Here is a 22,521-nt window from a genome sequence, read left to right on the forward strand (position 1 = left end):
CCAGGTGTAAAAACCTTGATGCTAACTTTGTGTGCAGACTCTTTCAGTGTTGTCACAACCCCTAGTGTACAGTACACAACCCTCTGCACTTAAAAGAACCCACGAATCCATTGGTATATGACCAGATGGCGGCCACATGAATATGTGCATACACCTAGTTGCGGGTACAGCAACATGCAGTAAAACTTGGACAAAGTACTGTGACGATGTGTCCCAGTCCACCCAGCTGTGAATGGGTACCTCATAAAGATGGGAAAGCCACATTAACTCGGTGCACCTAGTGGCAGCAAGAGTTGCATGATCTCCACGGAGATGAGATTGACAACTGATAAGACGACTTGCCATTGAGATTGACATCCAGTGATCAAGGGGAAAAACAACAAAGCACCTTTGAGCAGCTGAGTTCGATACCGGCACTGCATAAATGCTATAATACTATTAATAATTACACCATTCTCCAAACCCTAAACACACACATAACCCAAGTAAAGTAATATTCGTGTTATGTTTAGTTGTTTTGAAGCAGTCTCATAAACATGGACACCAACAACAAGCTGGGACACAGACAAGCACTTAAGAGTGAGCAAACACACCTCCCACTGTGCCACTCTCTGCAGAAACATAAGTTTGAGTGGGTCATATGTGTAAACTTAACGCTACTGTCGAATTTTTTAGCAGCACATGCAAAGTGACATGTGAACACCCGAGTTAAATTTGTTTATGATGTTAATCACTGAATTGTCTGATCCAGCTCTGGTTATTTGCATATTGCCTTCTTATAGCAGGGTGAGGATTTAGTAAACAAAAAAAAACAAACAAACAAGCACCGTGACCCCTCCAGTGGTAGCTGGTTAGAATGTCTCCCAGTCTCGCTCCAATTATGTTCAAAGTTGAAAAAAATTGTTTGTCTTGTGTACTAATTTAATTACAAGTTCATTACACCTTTCAAAAACAAAAAACATGATATAATATTCATATAAAACATTACAAAATTACCTAATACTTAACATGACAGCAGATACCATGACTTTTTCTTGATGATATTACAGTTTTAAGCTATTATGAATTCTGGTGACATTCTGCATGACAAAGGAATGGATTAGATAAAAGTTTAAAATGGATAAGGTTATAAAAGATGATAATGTTAGTGGCTAAGTACAAGGAGGGAGAATGAGAACAAACTAACAACAGTTAATTCATAATTCTGTGTCTACATGCATCATACAAGTCTTCATCTACATTGAGTGAGTGAGTGAATTTAGTTTTACACCACATCCAGCAATGTTCCAGCTGTATGGCAGTGGTCTGTAAATAATCGAGTCTGGACCAGACAATAGAGTGATCAACAGAAGGAACATCGATCTGCACAACTGGGAACCGATGACACGTGTCAACCAAGTCGGCGAGCCGGACCACCCCATCCCATTAGTCGCCTCTTACGACAAGTAAAGTCACCTTTTACAACAAGCATAGTCGCCTTTTACGACAAGCATGCGTTGCTGAAGGCCTATTCTAACCCGGGACCTTCATAGGTCTCATCTACTATACTTTCATGGTGTGTCATGAATGTTTCATTTCCATTTTGAAGCTGGATATTTGTTACTGGAGGTCTTCTGAGATTAAAAGGGGTGGAGGGTGCCGTTGTCATGAAAAACAATTACACAGGAAATGTTTTGCAACTAAGTTAGGCAGAACAGTGGAAGGAGATTAGGAATTGGGGCAGTGATTTTACACTATAAAAATGGTTTGGTGCTTTGGTTGGACATTACCAAATCTTGCAACTTGTTACCAAAACTGGGATGGGTGCAAAGTAATAAATGACCAGGTCCCTGATCAGGTGTAATTCTAAAATATATTGTATATATTTATAACATGCTCAACTTGTACATTATTTATACTGTTATCTGTGATAGTGACATGTTGCACAAAAGGTTATCAGACAAACAAAAATGTGACGATCACCTTGTTCCTTGACATTTCACCCTGAAATTGATATGACAATGATTGGAGCATATAGAATGTAATATCATTATCGGAATCATGAGGATTTGAAAAGTAATAGCATCATAAAGCTACACAAATGTTTGATGTGTCTGTCTGTGTCCAACCGTTTGTCCATCTGTCTGAAAAGGATAAGGAGGGGGGAGTTTTTTTAATTCTTAGATTACAATCTTGAACCGATCTGACGAACAAACAAATGTAAGTTCATGTGGCAAAGAGTATGTCAGTTGAAAACTATATCCTTGCTCACTATGATTAAACACCAAACAGCTTACACCAAGGACATACATTTCACTCCATGTAGGGGCTTGTGTGAAAAGTTTCAAGATTCTTTTAATGGAAGCTTGCAGTGTTCAAGTATGGGAGTCGGAGTCAGAACAGTCACTGTGACTACCTGGGAGTCATAACTGTCACACTACCTGGGAGTCATAATTGTCACACCAAGAGTCATAATTGTCACACTAAGTAAGAGTCATAATCGTGACACTACCTGTCACAATTGGTTGCTACTGGTTACCATATCCCAGTCGCATAAATCGATGCTCTTACTGTTGAGCACTGGCATGTCTGGTCAAGATTCCATTATTTACGCATCGCCACCATACAGCTTGAATATTGCTGAGTGCAGCATTAAACAAAACCAACCATTTAATCTACAACACTCACCTCTAACTTATTCTTGTTGTAAAGGTCTTCGGGTGCCTCTGCGTAAAGGTTATCGATGTTGAACCCATCCTTTAACCTCTGTTCATCATCCCGCAGCTTTAGGATTCTTTTGATGGATGGCCATCTTGATACTTTCTTCTCTTTCTCTTGTTCCTTCACAGGCGGAGGCAAGGTCTGTGTTTGCCCAAGTGTTGTAGCTTCTACGCCAAAAGCATGTTGTTCTGCTATGAGTTCATCCTCAATCAACTTGGTCAATTCATCAACTCTGAAATGGGAATTATTTATAAACTGTAAACACAGATTATTCTGATTTATGGGTCACTCTGGCATTTCCTTGCTTTAGTGTTCATATCCCTCTTGTACAATGTGCTATGACTTCATATCCCTCTTTTACAATGTGCTATGACTTCATATCCCTCTTGTACAATGTGCTATGACTTCATATCCCTCTTGTACAATGTGCTATGACTTCATATTCCTCATGTACAATGTGCTATGACTTCATATCCCTCTTGTACAATGTGCTATGACTTCATATCTCTCTTGTACAATGCGCTATGACCATCTTGAGAAGTGAAGGAAGCATGTATCATTGTAGACAAGAAGATCTTTGTTGGTTTTTATAGAAAACACTTCAGTTTTCAAAACTCAGGATTTCATGGAGTGACACCGCTTTTAGTTTTACGCTGCTTTTAGGAGTATTCCAGCACTATCATGGCAAAGGACACCAGAAATGGGCTTCACACATTGCACCTATGTCGAGTATCAAACCTGGGTCTTTGTGAGACAAGAGAACACTTTAACCACTAGGCTACCACACCTTCCAATGATTTAGAAAGTGGGAAGTCACATATTGTTTAACACTATAATAATTAACCAGCTACAAAACATGTTCAGGATAACAGACAGTTCAGGGACCCTCCTATCCCGTTTTAGTTTTAAAGAGAGTGAGTGAGTTGTGTTTTAGTCCAATTTAGCAATATTCCTGCATTATCATGGCAGGGACACCAGGGACGGGCTTCACACATTGTACCATTGTACAGAATCAAACCCAGGTCTTCATCTTGATATGTTCATGCTTGACCACAAAGCTACTCCACCGCTCATCTTTTATGACAAGCAGGAGGTGGCTGGGGGCCAAGCTGACCTTGGTGATGTCACTGAAGACACGACTCACCTCTTCTGTAGGTTCTGCACCTTGGTTTCTAGGGTGTTGGACTCGCTGGCCTTCTCATGGCGGAGGTAGTTGGCCATCATCTCTTTCTCAAACAGCTGCAGGTATGTCAGATGCCTCTGAAGGTATTGCTGTGCTGAATAGTGTTAGATAAAGTTGTAGATAAATAATCATTCTACCTATCAGGAAATCAAGAAATCTGTATATTAATCATTGTGGACTGTGTCAATGAGTGAGTGAGTGTGTTTCATTTTTATACTGCTTTTAGCAATATTACAGCAATATCACGACATGGGTCACTAGAAATAGGTCTCACACATTGTACCCAGTATGTGAAACAGTTTTCACATTTTGCTAGCCAATAAGGCCACTGATGTCTGAAAGTTACTAGCTTACAAAATAATTTACCGGCAGAAATTTGAATGTAAGCAAAAGATTACAAAAATGGATGAGAATAAGATACAGTCAGTATGACATGGATTTAATCATTAAGTTGCTAATATGATGAACATTCCACAATCTTGCATAATTTAAAAGTGTAGTTTAATTTAACAAGTCAGAGAGATTGACATAATTACAAAATGACCCCATGAAAATTCATGAGCCAGTCGCATCAGTGACTGTGCTGAATTACTGACCCAAATGATTTTTAATAGGCATGAGCTAGCAGGCTAGTGGCTTTTTCACACACTGATTGTAACCCTGTGATGAATCAAACGTGGGTCTTCAGTGATACAGGTGAATGTGTGAACAACCCTGCTACCCCACTGCCTGCCATGTATCAACTGAAAAACTGTTCGTTCCATAAAACAGTTGCCATATTCATTAAAGTTCAACAAGGCATACTAAATCTTTAACTCCAGTAAAGCGTCACCTTGTCCATTGGAGAGTTGTTGTATAAATAAAGTCACTGTCAACTAAGGCAGCATTTGAGTGGCTAATATATCATGAATAAAAAGTTAAGCGCCATCCAGCATATTTTGCAAAAATATAGACTGGCACTTAGGAAATCTTTCAGAAAAAACGAGCTATCAAAATTTGCCTTAGTACTTTTAGTTTAAATACAAAACCATAATGTAAATCATCTTTTACTTTCAACAGGATGCATGCGCTTTTGGTAAATGTGCATTTTGTTTTCCTCAAAAACATTACCTTCTTTTGAAAAGTGAAAATCAGGAATGACTGTTACATGGTCAGATGATTGTCACTTTTAACAAGTGAAACATAAATTTGATAGTGTTGTGTAAGCACAACAGGAATAGTTATTTTGATTTAAAAAGCAGTGTCATCATACCTCTAACAATATTTCCTTTAATTGTAAATACAAATGATTATGACATCCCTAAAACAGTTGAACCTTTTCTAAATATGGACTGGTCTTCCCAAATAGTTCAGTGTCTCACATCTCAGTTTTGAAATAGGCTGGCACTTAACTCTTTGTTCTCCGTATAAAAAAGGAACATGTTTATTCATGTGTGACAATGTCAAGTAAACGTAAACACATCGTACACACCTGTTGTTTTTGTTATATAATGGCCCAAATTATTGAAGTCTACCCTTGATGGAATAATAAGTGAGCTAAAATGTTACATCGCATCAGCAATATTTCCGCCATATTGTGACAAGGAATAATAAGTGACTAAACAAAAGTACTGAAGAGCAAAAGAAACGAAATTATCAGAGAAATGAAATCTTGCAAAATGAAGTATTCATGTTTATGTGAGAGTTGCATTTCTTTTGCTGTTCAGTATATCACAGAGCATCAATTGAAAATCACATCACAGACAACTCTGAATAAGTCAGTGTTGGTGAAGCAAAGACATTTCTATCACATACTTTCCGTTTTCTTCTTGCAACATGTTTTCCTGAATATCCACTTGAAGAGGTAGTATGCGTGCTTGACGATGTTGAACGGAGGTATTATGCTGGACTTGATGTCGTACTCCATCACAAGGTAGTACATCTGAAACTTCCAGATCTCGATCGAGTTCTGCTCCACTGTGTCGAACACGTGACTGAAACACATGAGAGTTACACGTTAGAGTGAGTGACAATACAGTGACCAACAGCATGAGCATCGATCTACTCAATTGGGATATGTGTCAAAGAGAGCTGGAACTCTTCCACTGTGTCAAACACATGACTGAAACACATGAGAGTTACACGTTAGAGTGAGTGAGTGAGTTGAGTTTTACGCCACAATCAGCAATGATGGCAATGCCTAAATTATTGAGTTTGGACTAGACAATACAGTGACCAACAGCATGAGCATCGATCTATTCAATTGGGATATGTGTCAAAGAGAGCTGGAACTCTTCCACTGTGTCAAACACATGAGTGAAACACATGAGTGACTGCACATCGGAAAGAACCATCATGGAATTTACACGTTAGCAAACTGAGAGCTGGAGATTGTGATGTGGAAATTGTGCCTAGCAGTTGACAACCATCACAAATGAATCCCATCACTGACTTACTTATAGAGTATGGTTCTACGCCCTCCTACACAATACGTTCAAATCAGTCCCTGCCATCAATAGGGAATTCTGTACACTCACTGATTGACGAACTTCTCACTCAAGCGTTAAAAACTGGCTTTGTCAAGCCCGTCTGAAAGCAGGCTAGGGGTGTTAGACTTACAGCTCACCATAGGTGCCAAAGTTTGGCATGGGCTAGGCAGCATCAAGGACAGGCTTTGCGCCACCATGTTCTCAGATGAGTCACGGTTTTGCCTTAGATTCACAGATGGCAAAAAACACTGTTGTCGTTTCATCAGTTCCCTTATTTTTTGGTATCCCACCACCCTGCTATAAATTATTTGAAGATGGCTAACCCACCACCCTGCTATAAGTTACCTGAAGATGGCTAACCTACCACCCTGCTATAAGTTACCTGAAGATGGTTAACCCACCACAACGCTATAAGTTACCTGAAGATGGCCAACCTACCACCCTGCTATAAGTTACCTGATGATGGCTAACCCACCACCCTGCTATAAGTTACCTGATGATGGCTAACCCACCACCCTGCTATAAGTTACCTGATGATGGCTAACCCACCACCCTGCTATAAGTTACCTGAAGATGGCAATGAGCAGGTTGAGTAGTAGAATGTTGCCAACAGACAGATATATTGCCAGTAGAATGGGCACCATCCAGTTGGATGTCCGACATGTGTTGTTGAAGGGTGTCACTGTCGTCATGTTCTGCAGAGCAGCCATACAAGTCTGATCAGCTGTAAATGTAATAACACATACCACATATATCAAATCTTCCTCACTGACAATGGATAGAAACATGCTTAAGCCAAAGGTTTATGGTTGTAGTATATATTTCATGTGTGTGTTTGAGTGTGTGTGTGTATGTGTGTATGTGTGTGAGAGAGAGAGAGAAAGAGAGAGAGTTGATTTTTACAGGAAAGTATGTACAATGTAACTGACACCTCCCGTTGTATGTACAAAGTAAGCCTTCGTGCCATGTACATAAGAATGTACAAAATCAATGACCCCCACCCACCCCCATTTCACTCCCCCTACCTCTACAACACACACATACACCTCCTCCTTCCCATTAATCTTAAACATAACTCTATCCCCCACCCCCCATCATAGCACTTGTGTACAAAATTGCTGAACCTCCACCCCCTACCCTACCCCAGTTCACCAAACATAATGGATCACTCCAACCCCATCATCTCCCTAACAATAAATTATGAACAGTCCATAAAGTACAGATTAAAGAACTATTGTTGGGTTGTTGGTGAATGTTGTTTAACAGTCAGACTGCAATAGCCTGCAGTGCTGAATTTGAGCCAACATTAACCGGAACATGGACCTGAACTAGCAGCCTGGAATTACATGGTGGGTGAGTAAGTTTAGTTTTATACCACTCTTAGCAAATATTCCAGCAAATCACAGCACGGGACACCACAATAGGCTTAACACAATGAACCCATGTGGGGAATCGAACCCAGTTCTTCGCCATGATGAGCAAAACACTTTAACCACTAGGATACCCTCTGTCCCCAAACCACCTGATGATTCTGTGTTAGTATCAGTTCCTAGAAACATATGTTGTACAAGGTGACAGGATTTTGAAACTGTGTGAACTGGTTCTTCGAGAGACAGCTATGTGAATTGCTGCTCATGATATCAATCACGGGTTTGCTTGGATCAGACTTGAAAAATTTGCAGCCTTCTGTTTTTTTTGGTTTTTTTGTTTTTTTGTTTATTGTCACTCACACAATACATACATAGAATCTATTCCTGCTCCTGTAAATAACAAAGTCAAAGATAGACAAACCAGTGGTTGATATCATGAGTAACAATACAGACTGTGCATGCTGAAGGCATGAGTAAGTATCCTCCCAGTTTATGACCGTCTCTTGTTAGGTGCTTGCTGAGTCTGCATCAAATGAATTCTGCAGTATGAAGACTAAGGTACTTCATTTAGACTGAGTCAGAATCAACCCATCACTTCACAGTCAACTCACTTTCAATTTCTTCCAAGAAGATCTCTCCATACAGCTGCCAGTAAGGGTAGAAGACAATGTCCTTCAGGATGACAGTGTCACCTTTACGTTGTGGATAAAGCAGGCCCTGGCTGGCCACGCCATATGCCAACAAGAACACCACCAGGATCATGACAAACAGCACCAGTTCCTCAAGCTGTAACACCACAAACACACAACACATTTACAGGCCCCAGAATGACACAATCAGACTACGGAATGATACAATGTGAAGGCTAGAATGAGTCTCAGATTAAAACAATGAAGTTCCAAATGACAAAACATAGTCAGACAGTGCCAAGTCTTGTTAAAGAATGGTACTTCCCAGTCACAGAAAGTGGCCACAGTCTTTTCACAAAATGATATAGTCTATTCACTGAATGACACAGTCTATTCACCAAATGACACAGTCTATTCACAAAACGACACAGTCCAATCACAAAATGATACAGTTTATTCACAAAATGACACAGACTATTCACCAAATGACAGAGTCTTTTCACAGAATCACACAGTCTATTCACCAAATGACATTGTCTATTCACAAAATGACACAGTCTTTTCAGGTAATGACACAGTCTATTCGCCAAATGACACACTCCTTACACAGAAACACACAGTCTTTTCACCAAACGACACAGTCTTTTTACAGAATCACACAGTCTATTCAGGGAACGACACAGTCTCTTCACCAAATGACACAGCCTCTTCACCAAATGACACACTCTCTTCACCAAATGACACACCCTCTTCACCAAATGACACAATCTCTTCACCAAATGACACACTCTCTTCACCAAATGACACAGCCTCTTCACCAAATGACACAATCTCTTCACCAAATGACACAGCCTCTTCACCAAATGACACAATCTCTTCACCAAATGACACAGCCTCTTCACCAAATGACACAATCTCTTCACAAAATGACACACTCTCTTCACCAAATGACACAGTCTTTTTACAGAATCACACAGTCTATTCAGGAAACGACACAATCTCTTCACCAAATGACACAATCTCTTCACCAAATGACACAATCTCTTCACCAAATGACACACTCTCTTCACCAAATGACACAGCCCCTTCACCAAATGACACAATCTCTTCACCAAATGACACAGCCTCTTCACCAAATGACACACTCTCTTCACCAAATGACACACCCTCTTCACCAAATGACACAATCTCTTCACAAAATGACACAGTCTCTTCACCAAATGACACAGCCCCTTCACCAAATGACACAATCTCTTCACCAAATGACACAGCCTCTTCACCAAATGACACAATCTCTTCACCAAATGACACAGCCTCTTCACCAAATGACACAGCCTCTTCACCAAATGACACAATCTCTTCACCAAATGACACAGCCTCTTCACCAAATGACACAATCTCTTCACCAAATGACACAGCCTCTTCACCAAATGACACAATCTCTTCACAAAATGACACACTCTCTTCACCAAATGACACAGTCTTTTTACAGAATCACACAGTCTTTTCAGGAAACGACACAGTCTCTTCACCAAATGACACAATCTCTTCACCAAATGACACAAGCTCTTCATAAAATGACACACTCTCTTCACCAAATGACACAGCCCCTTCACCAAATGACACAATCTCTTCACCAAATGACACAGCCTCTTCACCAAATGACACACTCTCTTCACCAAATGACACACCCTCTTCACCAAATGACACAATCTCTTCACAAAATGACACACTCTCTTCACCAAATGACACAGCCCCTTCACCAAATGACACAATCTCTTCACCAAATGACACAGCCTCTTCACCAAATGACACAATCTCTTCACCAAATGACACAGCCTCTTCACCAAATGACACAGCCTCTTCACCAAATGACACAATCTCTTCACAAAATGACACAATCTCTTCACCAAATGACACAGCCTCTTCACCAAATGACACAATCTAGCTCCAGAATGACACAACACAGTCATAGTTACACACAGTAAAATAAACTAACTGTGGAATGACACAATGTTGTTACACCTAGTAAAATCTGGAGCACAGTCTAGTAACAAAATGACAGCTGTTGACAAAACAGAGGCAAAACAATGTATAGTATGGACTTACAACTTCTTTAATATTTACAACACAAAATTTCTGGTTATTTCCTGCCCCCTCATCAGGTGAATGGATAAAGGGGCAAGAAGCAGCCCAGAACATTGTGTTGTAAATATTAAAGAAGTCGTAAATCCATTACATGCGTCGCTATGTTACCTTCCAACTTCTAAATGCTCATCAAGCATTTTACTGAGGCCACGATGAAGGTACTTATTGCTTTATTTGCCAACTATTAACTTTTACATTAAATTTATGAATGGATTCCAATGTGACTTGACATTTCAAAGTACTCCCCAGTAATACAGACTCAAAGGTTACCCTTTGAATAGTGAGTGACTTAATTTTAAACTGCTTTCAGCAATATTTCATGAAACATTATGACAATATTTCAGGTGACAGAAGAAGGTTTGAAAATAACTACATATTCACCATTCTCATGATCATGAACAACTTAGGTCCAAGTTGGCTGTGGGCTGTGTACACCTTCAGAATGCGCAGGTAGAAGATAATCACATTGAAACAGTAGATCATCTTGGCACTGAAGAACAAATCATGGTGCCAGCGTATGCCAAACCCAACGAATACCAAGAGGAGGTTGCAGAGATCCAACTTGTCCAGGAGACTGAACCAGTCTCTCAACTTGCCCTTGAACGTTGGGATCGGGAACATCAGGAACTGCAATGTCAAGGTCACTTGTTAAGTCATAAATGTAAGTAATACTGACTTATAGCAACTGCAGTTTATCGACAGGAACAAGTTTATCATTTTGAGCTGCTGCAGAGATATCGTGAATATCAGAAAGCACAAGGAAAAGGTCACTAACATAAAGGATAAACTGATGATACTGGCAAACAAGGATAAGTTGGACCGGCGCCATGAACGCATTTGCAACTGTCAATAAGCAAAGCCATTTGGTTTGTGAAAGGAAAAGCAGATGTAGGCAAGTGTAGGCTTTCTTCACCCACTGCACGACATTTGATTGCAGGAATCCTGGGGACCCTTTGCTCACAATGAGAAGCACAAGAAGCGGCACTCATACATGCTAATGCGAGTCAATTGTCAGGCCGGTGCTCAACTTTTCCTTGCTTGCCAGTAACAGCAACTAGTTTTGAAACTGACTCTTTCACACTGATAAGGTTGTATGCTGGGATCACGGACACAAGCATTTGAAATGACAATTAAAACTAATCAGTCCTTTGTATTCTAAATGTACAATACATATACTAAAGCCACTGCTGGTTACTACTCACAGCATGTGTTTCCCCAGTGAGGAAAGACAGCGTCCAGAGAATGCAGATCCACTCCACATAGCTGGGGGAAGCTTTGAAGTCCACCAAAACCAGAAAAGAGAACAGGCCCAGGAACGCCAGGTAGGACATCTGTTGATTGATTACAAGCATACATTTAGATATTGCCAGGAACACTTGGTCAGTGACTACAAGCATACATTCAGATATTGCAAGGTAGGACATCTGATCAGTGATTAAAAGCATGCATTCAGATTTTGCCAGGTACACCAGGTAGGACAACTTGTCAGTGATTACAAGCATACATTTAGATATTGCCAGGAACGCCAGGAAGGACATCTGTTGATTGATTACAAGCATACATTTAGACACTGCCAGGAACACCAGCTAGGACAACTGGTCAGTGATTACGAGCATACATTTAGATATTGCCAGGAACACCAGGAAGGACATCTGTTGATTGATTACAAGCATAAATTTAGACATTGCCAGGAACACCAGCTAGGACAACTGGTCAGTGATTACAAGCATACATTTAGACATTGCCAGGAACGCCAGGAAGGACATCTGTTGATTGATTACAAGCATGCATTTAGACATTGCCAGGAACACCAGCTAGGACAACTGGTCAGTGATTACAAGCATACATTTAGATATTGCCAGGAATGACAAGTAGGACATCTTATCAGTGATTGCATGCATACATTCAGATATTGCAGGGTAGGACATCTGGTCAGTGATTAAAAGCATGCATTTAGACATTGTCAGCAATGCCAGGTAGGACACCTAATCAGTGATTTCAAGCATACATTTAGATATTGCCAGGAATGCCAGGAAGGACACATGTTGATTGATTACACGCATACATTTAGACATTGCCAGGAACACCAGGGAGGACATCAGTTCAATGATGACAAACATACATTCAGACATTGTCAGGAACACTAGGTAGGACACCTGATCAGTGATTACAAGCATGCATTCAGATATTGCCAGGAATGTTTGATAACACATCTGCATAATGATTCACAAGCAAGCATATGTATGGAGAAGCGTTTCATGGGGTAATTTATATTCACATTTCTATCTCTTACCATGAAGACATGCGTGCATCAACAAAACTGAAACAAAATTCCTATCACTAAGAATGTGTATCACATAAGTCAATACTCAAAACAAAGGAATTTGTACATAACAACATAAAACATACAATGACATTTCTACCAGAGGACACCAAACCAACGATATACAAACTGGCATTTATAAACACGTATGTTTCAATAGTCTTACCGTATAACACCCAAACTTAGTCATTGGTGCTGTGTAGAAGGTGAGAAGCTTCTGGAAAATGGTGAGTCGACTCTCTCCCATCTTGGCCACCTCCACGAAGTAGATACAGGGAGGGAACACAATACCATAAAAAACCTAAAAAATGATTAAAAAACATAATCAACTTGAGATTCATTTAGAATATCAAAACCTGAAATCTGAATAATTGTTAGGGATATTATGACACAAAAAAATTATGAATTCAAAAATGTCACCCTTCCATCACAGTTGCAGAGAGCAACTTGTCAAACATTGTTGAAAAGAGTAGAATAGCTTAAGTGTTTACAACTGGTTATGTTTTGAACAGTCTATACATTATGCCACAATGTTTCAGCTTGGTATGAGATGATGTGTCTGGTCTCATACAAGGTCACAACTTGGCTTAGGCTAAGAAATGCTGATCATGGGACTGTTTTTGGCAGCTTGACTCCTTCGAGTTTCTAGGACGTCTATCCTGTCCACAATGAAGGACACACAAATGGTTTCACCCTCAATCAAGTAAGTTGTTCAAAACTGAGTCTGTTCACCCAGCAGAAAATGGGTACCCTTGGGATAAATCAGTTGACTATCAACATTCTAGCACAGCTTGGGTTATCTGGGGTAATAATGTCCATTTGTTGTACGTAGTTAGAGCATACCCATGTGGCAGGAAGCTCAACTCTATATAAGTGGTCTTGTTGTCATCAGTATATGTGAGCAGAACCGAAAGTGAACAAATCCCTGGTCATTCACCCATACACACAAACGTAGAAAAATAACATGGAATGAAACAAGGTTCAAACCACCTAAACACTTTGTTTACATATCTAAGGGAGATAACTCAGCAGAGCCATGGCACTTTGAGATGGTTAGGTCAATAATGACAAAAGGTTACGAAACAAGATGGACTGTAGCTTCACATCACTCTGACTGTATAGATCAAGGTAAAAGGCAGGGCAGACTTACGTATTTCCAGTTGGATAAGATGCCATGTTTCCATGTCGTGTTGATGGAGTCTTGGCAGGCCACGGAGGACAGGAAAGCCTGGAACATATACAGAGATACTTGAGGAAAGATATACCATCAGCAATTGTTTGCTCTGGGGCAGAGGTGGAAGCAAAATGGTTAAATTTGCTCATAACGCCAAGGACTGAGTTCAATTCCCTACATGGGTTTAATGTGTGAAGCCCATTTCTGGTGTCTCCTGCTGTGTTACTGGTGGAGTAGTGCTAAAAATGGTGTTAAACTAAACTCACCCACTCACATTTGTTTCATCTCTAGGACAAACATATTCTGCACCATGGTACAATGCCACAGACTCAACTAAACAAACTGCCATTTTCATTCACTAGACTCATTCACAAACAGCAGGGTGGTGGGGTTACCTTGTGGTTTAGGCATTTACTCATCACGTCGAAGACCTGGATACAATGCATGAAGCCCATTTCAGGTTACCCCTATCATGAGGCATTAAACCATACTCACTCACTCACAAACAAACAGTGTAGGGTCTATCAAAGAGTATCGTTAGTGACATTGTTTCATCGACAACAAACAAGAGCAGAGGTATCGTGGCTAAATATCATGACAGTGTAAACATAAGATTGAGAAATAATGATAAACACATTCATGACTTGTTAGCATCCATTTCTGTTCACCTTTCACATATTTCAAGGGAAATCATATCATTTACATAGAGCAAAATGTCACAAACTATATGCTTATTGCCAAGCACGTTTTTCTTCTGAAATCCTGCCTTCTGAAAGCCCCTCACAGTGTAACAAAGTCCAAACTTGCCAAATCCCAATACAGTTAGAAAGTCATTACTTTCCAAACCCCAGTAACACAGTACTACACTTGTGAGGGTCCACTCATTAGGACACGGTCTCACCTGATCATTGGCAGAGGCAGCCATCTGCAGACAGGACATCTTGCTCCAGATGAGAGACTTCCTCTCTACCAGCATCATGGCCTTGTTGGGGTCCACCAGATGGCACTCATCCAGCACCCGCATCGCCAGTCTCTCGAACTTGCTGCAGGAAGGAGGAATACCATACAGAATACCATCAAAGCTCCCTGTACAGTGGCTATCATCACACCCAGAATGCAGCTTGGAGTGGCTATACAAGTTGTGAGAATGTACCCAATCCTTTTTGGTGAGAATGCTTGTCATAAGAAGCAACTAATTTTTAACGGGATCGGGTGGTCAGGCTGGCCGACTTGGTTGACACACATCATCGGTTCCTAATTGCGCAGACTGATGCTCATGCTGTTGATCACTGGATTGTATGGACTCAATTATTTACAGATTGCCACCATATAGCTGGAAGTTTGGTGTAAAACTAAACCTCACTCACTCACCAAATCCTTTTCATTTTGTGAATAAAGTATGTTTAAACTAATGCCATTTACTGGGATTATCATCACACTCAGTCACCCAAGATGTAACATGACGACACTGAATATTGAGCCGTTTTCAAAGATGCTTTGATCGAAACTGTCGTATTACAGTTCGTCAGGTCGATGGGGGAAAATAGAGACACAGGTCTTAGACATTACTGAATTTAGTGAAAACATGAGGATATGAATGGTCCTGATAGAACAGGAAACACAATTTAAAAAAGATTTAAACCCTAGTCATGTTTCTTGCATCCCCAAGGGACACAACTCTGCAGCACCCAAGACAAGGACACTTATGCCGCCTTTTCAAATAAAGTACCAAGTTTTACAGCACAGATGACAAATATGACCAAAAAAACATAACTGGGTATGAAGGCAAGCAATTCAATTCTGCAGCTTCATGGTCCATGATAACATCTTTAAGTGACAATTAGAAGTCGGTATGATTGGAAGAGGAACAATGTTTTATAAACTGACAACTTTGTTATTGCAATGGGTGCAATGTTTCCTTGTAGACACTAACATCATTATTAAGCAAGCACTGAAACGATCCATCTATTGCAATAGAGAAGTTGTCTATTCACAAAACTGTTCCTCTGGGTTCAAAAGTCAAAACAATGCATTGCCTACAATGTATACAACTGAGGTATGTATAATAAACTAACACAATAAAACTGTCACCTACGTTTTCATCTTTGAAAAGTCTTCACGGATCTTGGTTTGGTACTTGGGGATCTTCTTGAACATTCCTTGGCAGATCCTGGTGATGGCGATGGCACTGGATATGGGCTCTTCACCCATCTCCCAGAAGAACAAGGCAAGATCCACCCTGGAAGGAACACAAGAGTTTTATGGAGTTTGCCCTTGGCTTAAAAAATGGGAGTCATTATGACCACATGGTGTCATTTGAGGGAGTCCTAGGTATGTGTTTTTTGAGTCAACTTAAGTTTGGAACTTTCATCAAGATATCAACTTTGAATGTTTAATGGCATCAAAAAACAAGGCAAGACAGGTCAGGTACTTGAACAGCACTGTACAGGTAACTTTTAGTTTTAGAAGTTTAGATTAGGCCACATATTGTGAAATTGATTGTACTCAAACACTGCAAATATTACCTGATTCTTTAAGGGCAACAGCATCATTTGGCCAATCAGGATCCAGCAACTTCAACATTGTTCGTACCTTAATTATCAACCCTGTCTTACTTGTGAATGTAACCAGAGAACTAGCTACCTACCTATTCATGAGAATAGCCCATATAAGCAACTGTTTGAATGGCCGCTTGAACTGGTCTTTCTCCTCGGTATCATCTGTGTCCGTGGACTCAATCATCATCTTGGGTTTTCTGAGACTAGATGACTGACTGATGACTGGCACCTTCTGATCTTCAGCTTCCTGGAACTTCTCGTCATCATACTTGTCAAGAAGCTTTGTCAGGAATGCACCAATGTCACTCAAGCTAAAATCTTGCTTCTTTGAAAACCGTGTCAAAAGAGGTCGGAGGTAGCCATGCTTGGGAATCTGAAGGTGCATAGGTATTCACCCTGTTATAAAGATTCTACAGTCTATATCCAAGTATTCACCCTGTCATAAAGATCATCCAGTCTATATCCAATTATTCACCCTGTTATAAGGATTCTCTAGTCTATATCAAAGTATTCACTTTGTTAATGGAAATGAGGCTCTGTGCAGTATTCATCTACATTTCAGGGGGTAAACTATTTCGTTTACAGGTTTGTACAAACCTGAAATCGTGAAAGCTGTTGAGAAAAAAGAAAGCTATATGTTCTCACAATCTACTATCATTTAGTTTTGTCTCCTGCTTTGCCTACTTTTCGAGTTACAACCCTTGTTTTCATAGACGATTCTGTCAAAATCCCTTGGTGTCGCTAGGTTGTAATCCATGTTAGGTGGTATAAACCTACACGTTATTTTTCATCATTCACTTGATGCTCAGTTAATGAATTTATAACAGGTATAATTAGTGGTAACGCCACTTAGATTACCCGACAAAGGCCCCCATTTGGCATTTCTTTTGTCTGGATCGATCAAAGGATTAACTGATCACACGCTGATTGATTAATTAGTTTTATAGGGATTTAAATGGGGGATTTGTCGAAAGGTAGTGTTTATGTATGTACATTTACTAATCTATACTGAGTAATCTATACTGTCTGTGTCTATGTAAAACACCCTTCTTTCAAAGGATTAACCACCAATACATTGATTGATTGCTCATTATTGACTAACTAAATAACTTTTTCAAAAGAATGACGCACATTATGCAATTAGTTGCCAGGTGTGCTATCTTGGGTAACCAATGAAACTATCCAGCAATGTGAAAAACCTGAAACGATACATCACGTTTTCGTATATTAGACTGTTAAAAGACACATCACTTGGGAAATCTGCAGATGAATTATATATCACTCGTTTTTGTGGATATTGATGGATACATTCCTCGAACAAGGTAATAGCCTGACATTGCTACTATAACTTTAATTTTAATATTTGCATTTTGGTTTTTATTAAGTTGTCGTAGCTTTCATCAGAATCATTGTTTTCGTCGTGAAGTGTAATGATGCAGACGAAATACAATAGGGTGTGCATGCGAATTATGATTCATATAGGAAAACTATGAAATGTCTACATATTACATTCCTGTTATACATTCGCTGATCGCTTCTTTTTATTAAGTTGCAAAATGCATACAAGTATGATTATAAAGTAATTAGGATTATGAGACCAAGTATAAAGATGTATACTGACAAGTGTCTACATACTAGTGAGTGAACGTTACAAACCAAGTAAATTTAGCAAGTGTAGAAATGTATCTCGCAGTATTTTCACTTCAATCCCGACCTCGCTTAGGTTATGTTACAGGTTGTGTCATGCAAACTTCTTTTGGTAATGATTCAAATACATACTTATGTAGTTTCGATTTTCTAACTTGATGAGAACAAACCATAATCTCATTAATTCAAATGGATTTGACTTCACGATTTTCAAAAATGGCTGTGCCCTGTCTTGGGATGAATGCTATTTAAGTTTGTTTTCACCGACTTACAAAATCAAAATTTCTTTCTACTGGTAGTAAAACATGTATTTTATTGATGGACAATAGGATTTTGAATGACACTGCAATTTCACTCTTGGAAGTGAGGTGGAGGTCAATATAACATTGCTTGCAACATAAATGTCACTTCGACCCCCACCTTGCTTCCTTGGAAGAAGTCCTTATGTTAAAAGTTGTGTCACGCAAAATCCTATTGGCCATGATTCAAATGCATATTTAACTACAAGTAAAAAATAGTTTTGATGTTCTATCTTGATGAGAACAAATCATAATCTCAATAATTCTAACGGACTTTAGCCTGTGACTTCATGATTTTCAAAAATCACCTTGTTACAAAGACTCTCCAGTCTATATTCTGTACTCACCTTGTTGTAGAGGCTCTCCAGTCTCTGTACAGTGAGGTACTCTCGCATGATGATGCCCTGATTGAGGATAAGCTTCACAAAGTCCACCTTATCCTCTTCGAGGGCCATGGTCATTGCTTCCATTAAATGTTCTTCAGTAGAATGAAAGAAAATACAATTACCACAATTCAAGAAATATTTCACTTTCCAAATTTGATAAAGACAATTACAACAAACAGAGAATGGCATGAGAATGTCTTGAAATTTAGTACATAGGAACCAGTTTGTCATCATGTTTCCATTTTGTTTGATTCATTTACAGTTATAAACAAAGTCTTGGTTGTAAAGAGTACAGTTAACCAGCTTCAATTGTGATACCAATTGTCTTCATGAGTTGGTCATGAGTACACATACCTTGTGTCCAGTTGACATCCTCCCGGAAGATCTCCTCCTGAGCTATGTCTGCCCTGTTCCAAGTCAAGGCCAGTTTCAGCTGGTTCAACCGGTCAATCTTGCTGTCCCCTGCCTTAAGTCCACCACCAGCTGCAGACAAGAGTGAGTGAGTGAAAGAAAGTGTGTGAGTGAGTGCATAGCCTACACAGCATTCAAGGTCAATACAATATCACTTCGATGTTTGATGTTCTGTCACCTTCTGTTCCAAGTCACAATAATTTTGTACTTTAGATATGTTCATGTTTACTTGCCATGCTGATTGGTTGGTTGGTTGGTTGATTGATTGATTGATTGATTGATTTGATATTGGAAAACTACTCTGGACTGCCAATGAATGTACTCAAAAATGATACCTTTCAGAAGGACGGACAAAATGGCAAGATCAAGATCTTCGTGTTTGTTGATATGGAAGATTATGATCTGAAATGACACAATAATGATGACCACCTCACTACATGAATTAAAAACATAAACACGTCAAGATGCTCTAATTACAAGTATTACATGATTCTTACTTCATGAACATTTGACATAACAATTGCCTGAAATACCCATAAATATTTACGCTATAAATTCTGTTCTAAAGAGAATTACTAGTATATATTAAGAGCGACCATTTACAAAATTTATTAAGAAATTCAGTTTGCTGCTCCACTAATTTTTAAAATAAGACAAATCTTTAAGATTTCAGAATTAAATGAGACGAAAATAACTGTATTGCAAAGAAATTTCCACTGTCACGTTATAAATGGCTGTTTCAAGGAAAGTGGCACGCCAATCAGCTTGAAGTATTTCTGTCAAACATTTACTTCAGTGAGGATCAAACAACCAGCATCACATACAAAACAAGATTACAATACAAAGATCAGTTAGTCTAGACAACACTATCCCTTTTCACCTCCGACATATGCTTTCAATTTGCTTTTTCAGCCTGATTCTCAGACACACCAGGGATGAAACAGTACACCACAGTATTATTAGAACCACAGTCCCAAATTTGATATTTTCGATTTAATCAACGTCATTTAATTAACATTTCAAACCCTTTGTCAAATTGTCTAGAGCTATAATCATTTTGTCAAAATGAATGCATTCCATTGCCAGACAGCCACTACATTCCCCTGAAGTAAATTCTCATAAACCGACCCGTGAAGATCTGGGTTAGAAATGATCTTCAGTAATCCATGCTTGTCATAAGAGGCAACTAATGAGATTGGGTGGTCAGACTCGCTGACTCTTTTGACACATCATCAGTTCCCCATTGCACAGATCGATGCTCATGCTGTTGATCACTTGATTGTTTGGTCCAGACTCAGTTATGTACAGACTGCCGCCATATGGCTGGAATATTGCTGAGTGCAGTGTAAAAGCTAAACTAACTCAAATACTGACCCAAAACAGTCCAAACAGAAAGACTTGTACTGTACCAATATGAGAGCGTACCATATCACTCTGCACACAATGTAACAGCAATAAAATTTCTGAATTTTGAGACATGATTCTGACCATGGATCTTCTGATCAGAGGTCTTGTCCACATGATCAAAGTGAGTTACCCTGACATCATAAGTACCTCATCTAGGGGGGTACTTTAGATGTGCGATATATTATGGGCATCAGAACACAAGAATATTTGAATTGGACTGAGATCCCACAACCTACCCTCTCCTCGTACTGACAACATTCCATGACAATATCCTTGTACTTGTCGCTCTCAGTCTCAGCCTTTTTGCCCCATGACTTCCCATAAGCTTGGAACAGCCTGTTCTTGAGGACCTGCGCATGTTTATCTCTCATGTTACGCTCGCCACTGCTGAAGAGAAAACAGTTGGAACATGAGCAATGAACAGATGAACAAACGTTTTGTCATATTGTTGAAAAAAATCATACCCATGAAGATCTGGCATAGAATTGACCTTCAGCAATCATACATGTATTAACAGGACCCTAATGGGATCAGTTGGTCAGACTTGAGGCTTGCTGCCTCAATATACAGACAAATGCATGGTGACTGACATGGCTGTCTGAATGTACAGGTTAATGCAAAGAAATTCACATGGTTAAGTTAATGTACAGGTAAGTTAATGTACAGGTAAATGCACAGTGATTCACTTGGCTGTCTAAATGTACAGGTAAATGCACAGTGATTCACTTGGCTGTCTAAATGTACAGGTAAATGCACAGTGATTCACTTGGCTGTCTAAATGTACAGGTAAATGCACAGTGAGTCACATGGTTAAGTTAATGTACAGGTAAATGAACAGTGATTCACTAAATGGCTTCTAAATGTACAGGTAAATGCACAGTGATTCACTTGGCTTCTAAATGTACAGGTAAATGCACAGTGATTCACATGGGTCCCTCAAAAGTGAAATAGGGTTTAATGTCGGACTTAAGAACAGTTTGCTCATACAACGATGTGCATGTGTGTATGTGGCATGTACTAGCCCACACTTAAGACAGTTTTCTAGTACAATCTCACTGAAATACCATGCCACAGTATGAAAACCCCACCCAGACACAGTGTACTGACGCCAAGGTCACCAGTCCTTGTTGTAGCCCTGTTGAGTACCAGGCAGGGACCAACAAGTATGTACACTGGTTTCATGCAGTCAAGGATCAAACTTATAACCGTCTGCTCTCCAGGCAGATGCTCAAACCTAGTGATTCAGCTGACTTGGAGTCTTATCCATTGTGTCTTACCTGGGTGCCTTAACTGTATGGGAAAATCCATAGCGACTTGGTTGAGGGCTCTAAATACAGTGGTGAGCACACAGCAATTCACACTGGCGTGTTGAGGGCACAGAGCATGCATTGCATCTTACCTGGGTGATTTCACTGTGTGGGTAAAAGCATAGGCGAGAATATCCGCTGCCCTTCCAGTTCCAGCACACACCACCACAGGTATGCCCTGCTTCAAGGACGTTCTGGCATCCATGAGGGCATCTTGGCCACCCTCCACCACCACCAGCACCACAGGGATGCCTCTAGCTGGAAACAGATGCAAAACCTTACAGGCACAGAACTATGCAGAGGAATATTGAATCCATGACTCCCTAAGCCTTACCAGAGTGAGTGAGTAAGTTTAGTTTTATGCCACTTATAGCAATATTCTAGCAATATCATGGCAGGGGACACCAGAAATGAGCTTCACACAATGTACTCATGTGGGCAATTGAACCAAGTTCTTCAGCAAGCAGACACTTTAGTCACTGGGCTACCCCAACACCCCTTAAAGTTCAAT

General features: G+C 39.8%; 1 protein-coding gene across 2 annotated transcripts in view; it reads right to left on the minus strand.

Moving 5' to 3' along the window:
• LOC137265662 (transient receptor potential cation channel subfamily M member-like 2) overlaps positions 1 to 22,521 on the minus strand; it is a 33,900-nt gene that overhangs the window by 1,733 nt on the left and 9,646 nt on the right. The window contains exons 9-26 of one of the 2 annotated variants that reach the window (XM_067801094.1): positions 22,103 to 22,268; positions 20,940 to 21,090; positions 19,632 to 19,698; positions 19,240 to 19,368; positions 18,847 to 18,977; positions 16,643 to 16,926; positions 16,091 to 16,234; positions 14,897 to 15,038; positions 13,972 to 14,049; positions 12,988 to 13,122; positions 11,701 to 11,829; positions 10,880 to 11,125; positions 8,333 to 8,507; positions 6,919 to 7,075; positions 5,678 to 5,856; positions 3,845 to 3,977; positions 2,668 to 2,932; positions 1,963 to 1,983 (exon numbers count right to left, since the gene is read on the minus strand). In XM_067801094.1, the coding sequence (XP_067657195.1) occupies positions 1,963 to 1,983; positions 2,668 to 2,932; positions 3,845 to 3,977; positions 5,678 to 5,856; positions 6,919 to 7,075; positions 8,333 to 8,507; positions 10,880 to 11,125; positions 11,701 to 11,829; positions 12,988 to 13,122; positions 13,972 to 14,049; positions 14,897 to 15,038; positions 16,091 to 16,234; positions 16,643 to 16,926; positions 18,847 to 18,977; positions 19,240 to 19,368; positions 19,632 to 19,698; positions 20,940 to 21,090; positions 22,103 to 22,268 (2,732 nt within the window). The remainder of the gene's footprint in view (positions 1 to 1,962; positions 1,984 to 2,667; positions 2,933 to 3,844; positions 3,978 to 5,677; positions 5,857 to 6,918; positions 7,076 to 8,332; positions 8,508 to 10,879; positions 11,126 to 11,700; positions 11,830 to 12,987; positions 13,123 to 13,971; positions 14,050 to 14,896; positions 15,039 to 16,090; positions 16,235 to 16,642; positions 16,927 to 18,846; positions 18,978 to 19,239; positions 19,369 to 19,631; positions 19,699 to 20,939; positions 21,091 to 22,102; positions 22,269 to 22,521) is intronic. The other variant, XM_067801095.1, reaches the window with a different exon arrangement.

Source organism: Haliotis asinina, chromosome 15, assembly GCF_037392515.1.
Source record: "Haliotis asinina isolate JCU_RB_2024 chromosome 15, JCU_Hal_asi_v2, whole genome shotgun sequence".
NCBI lineage: Eukaryota > Metazoa > Mollusca > Gastropoda > Lepetellida > Haliotidae > Haliotis > Haliotis asinina.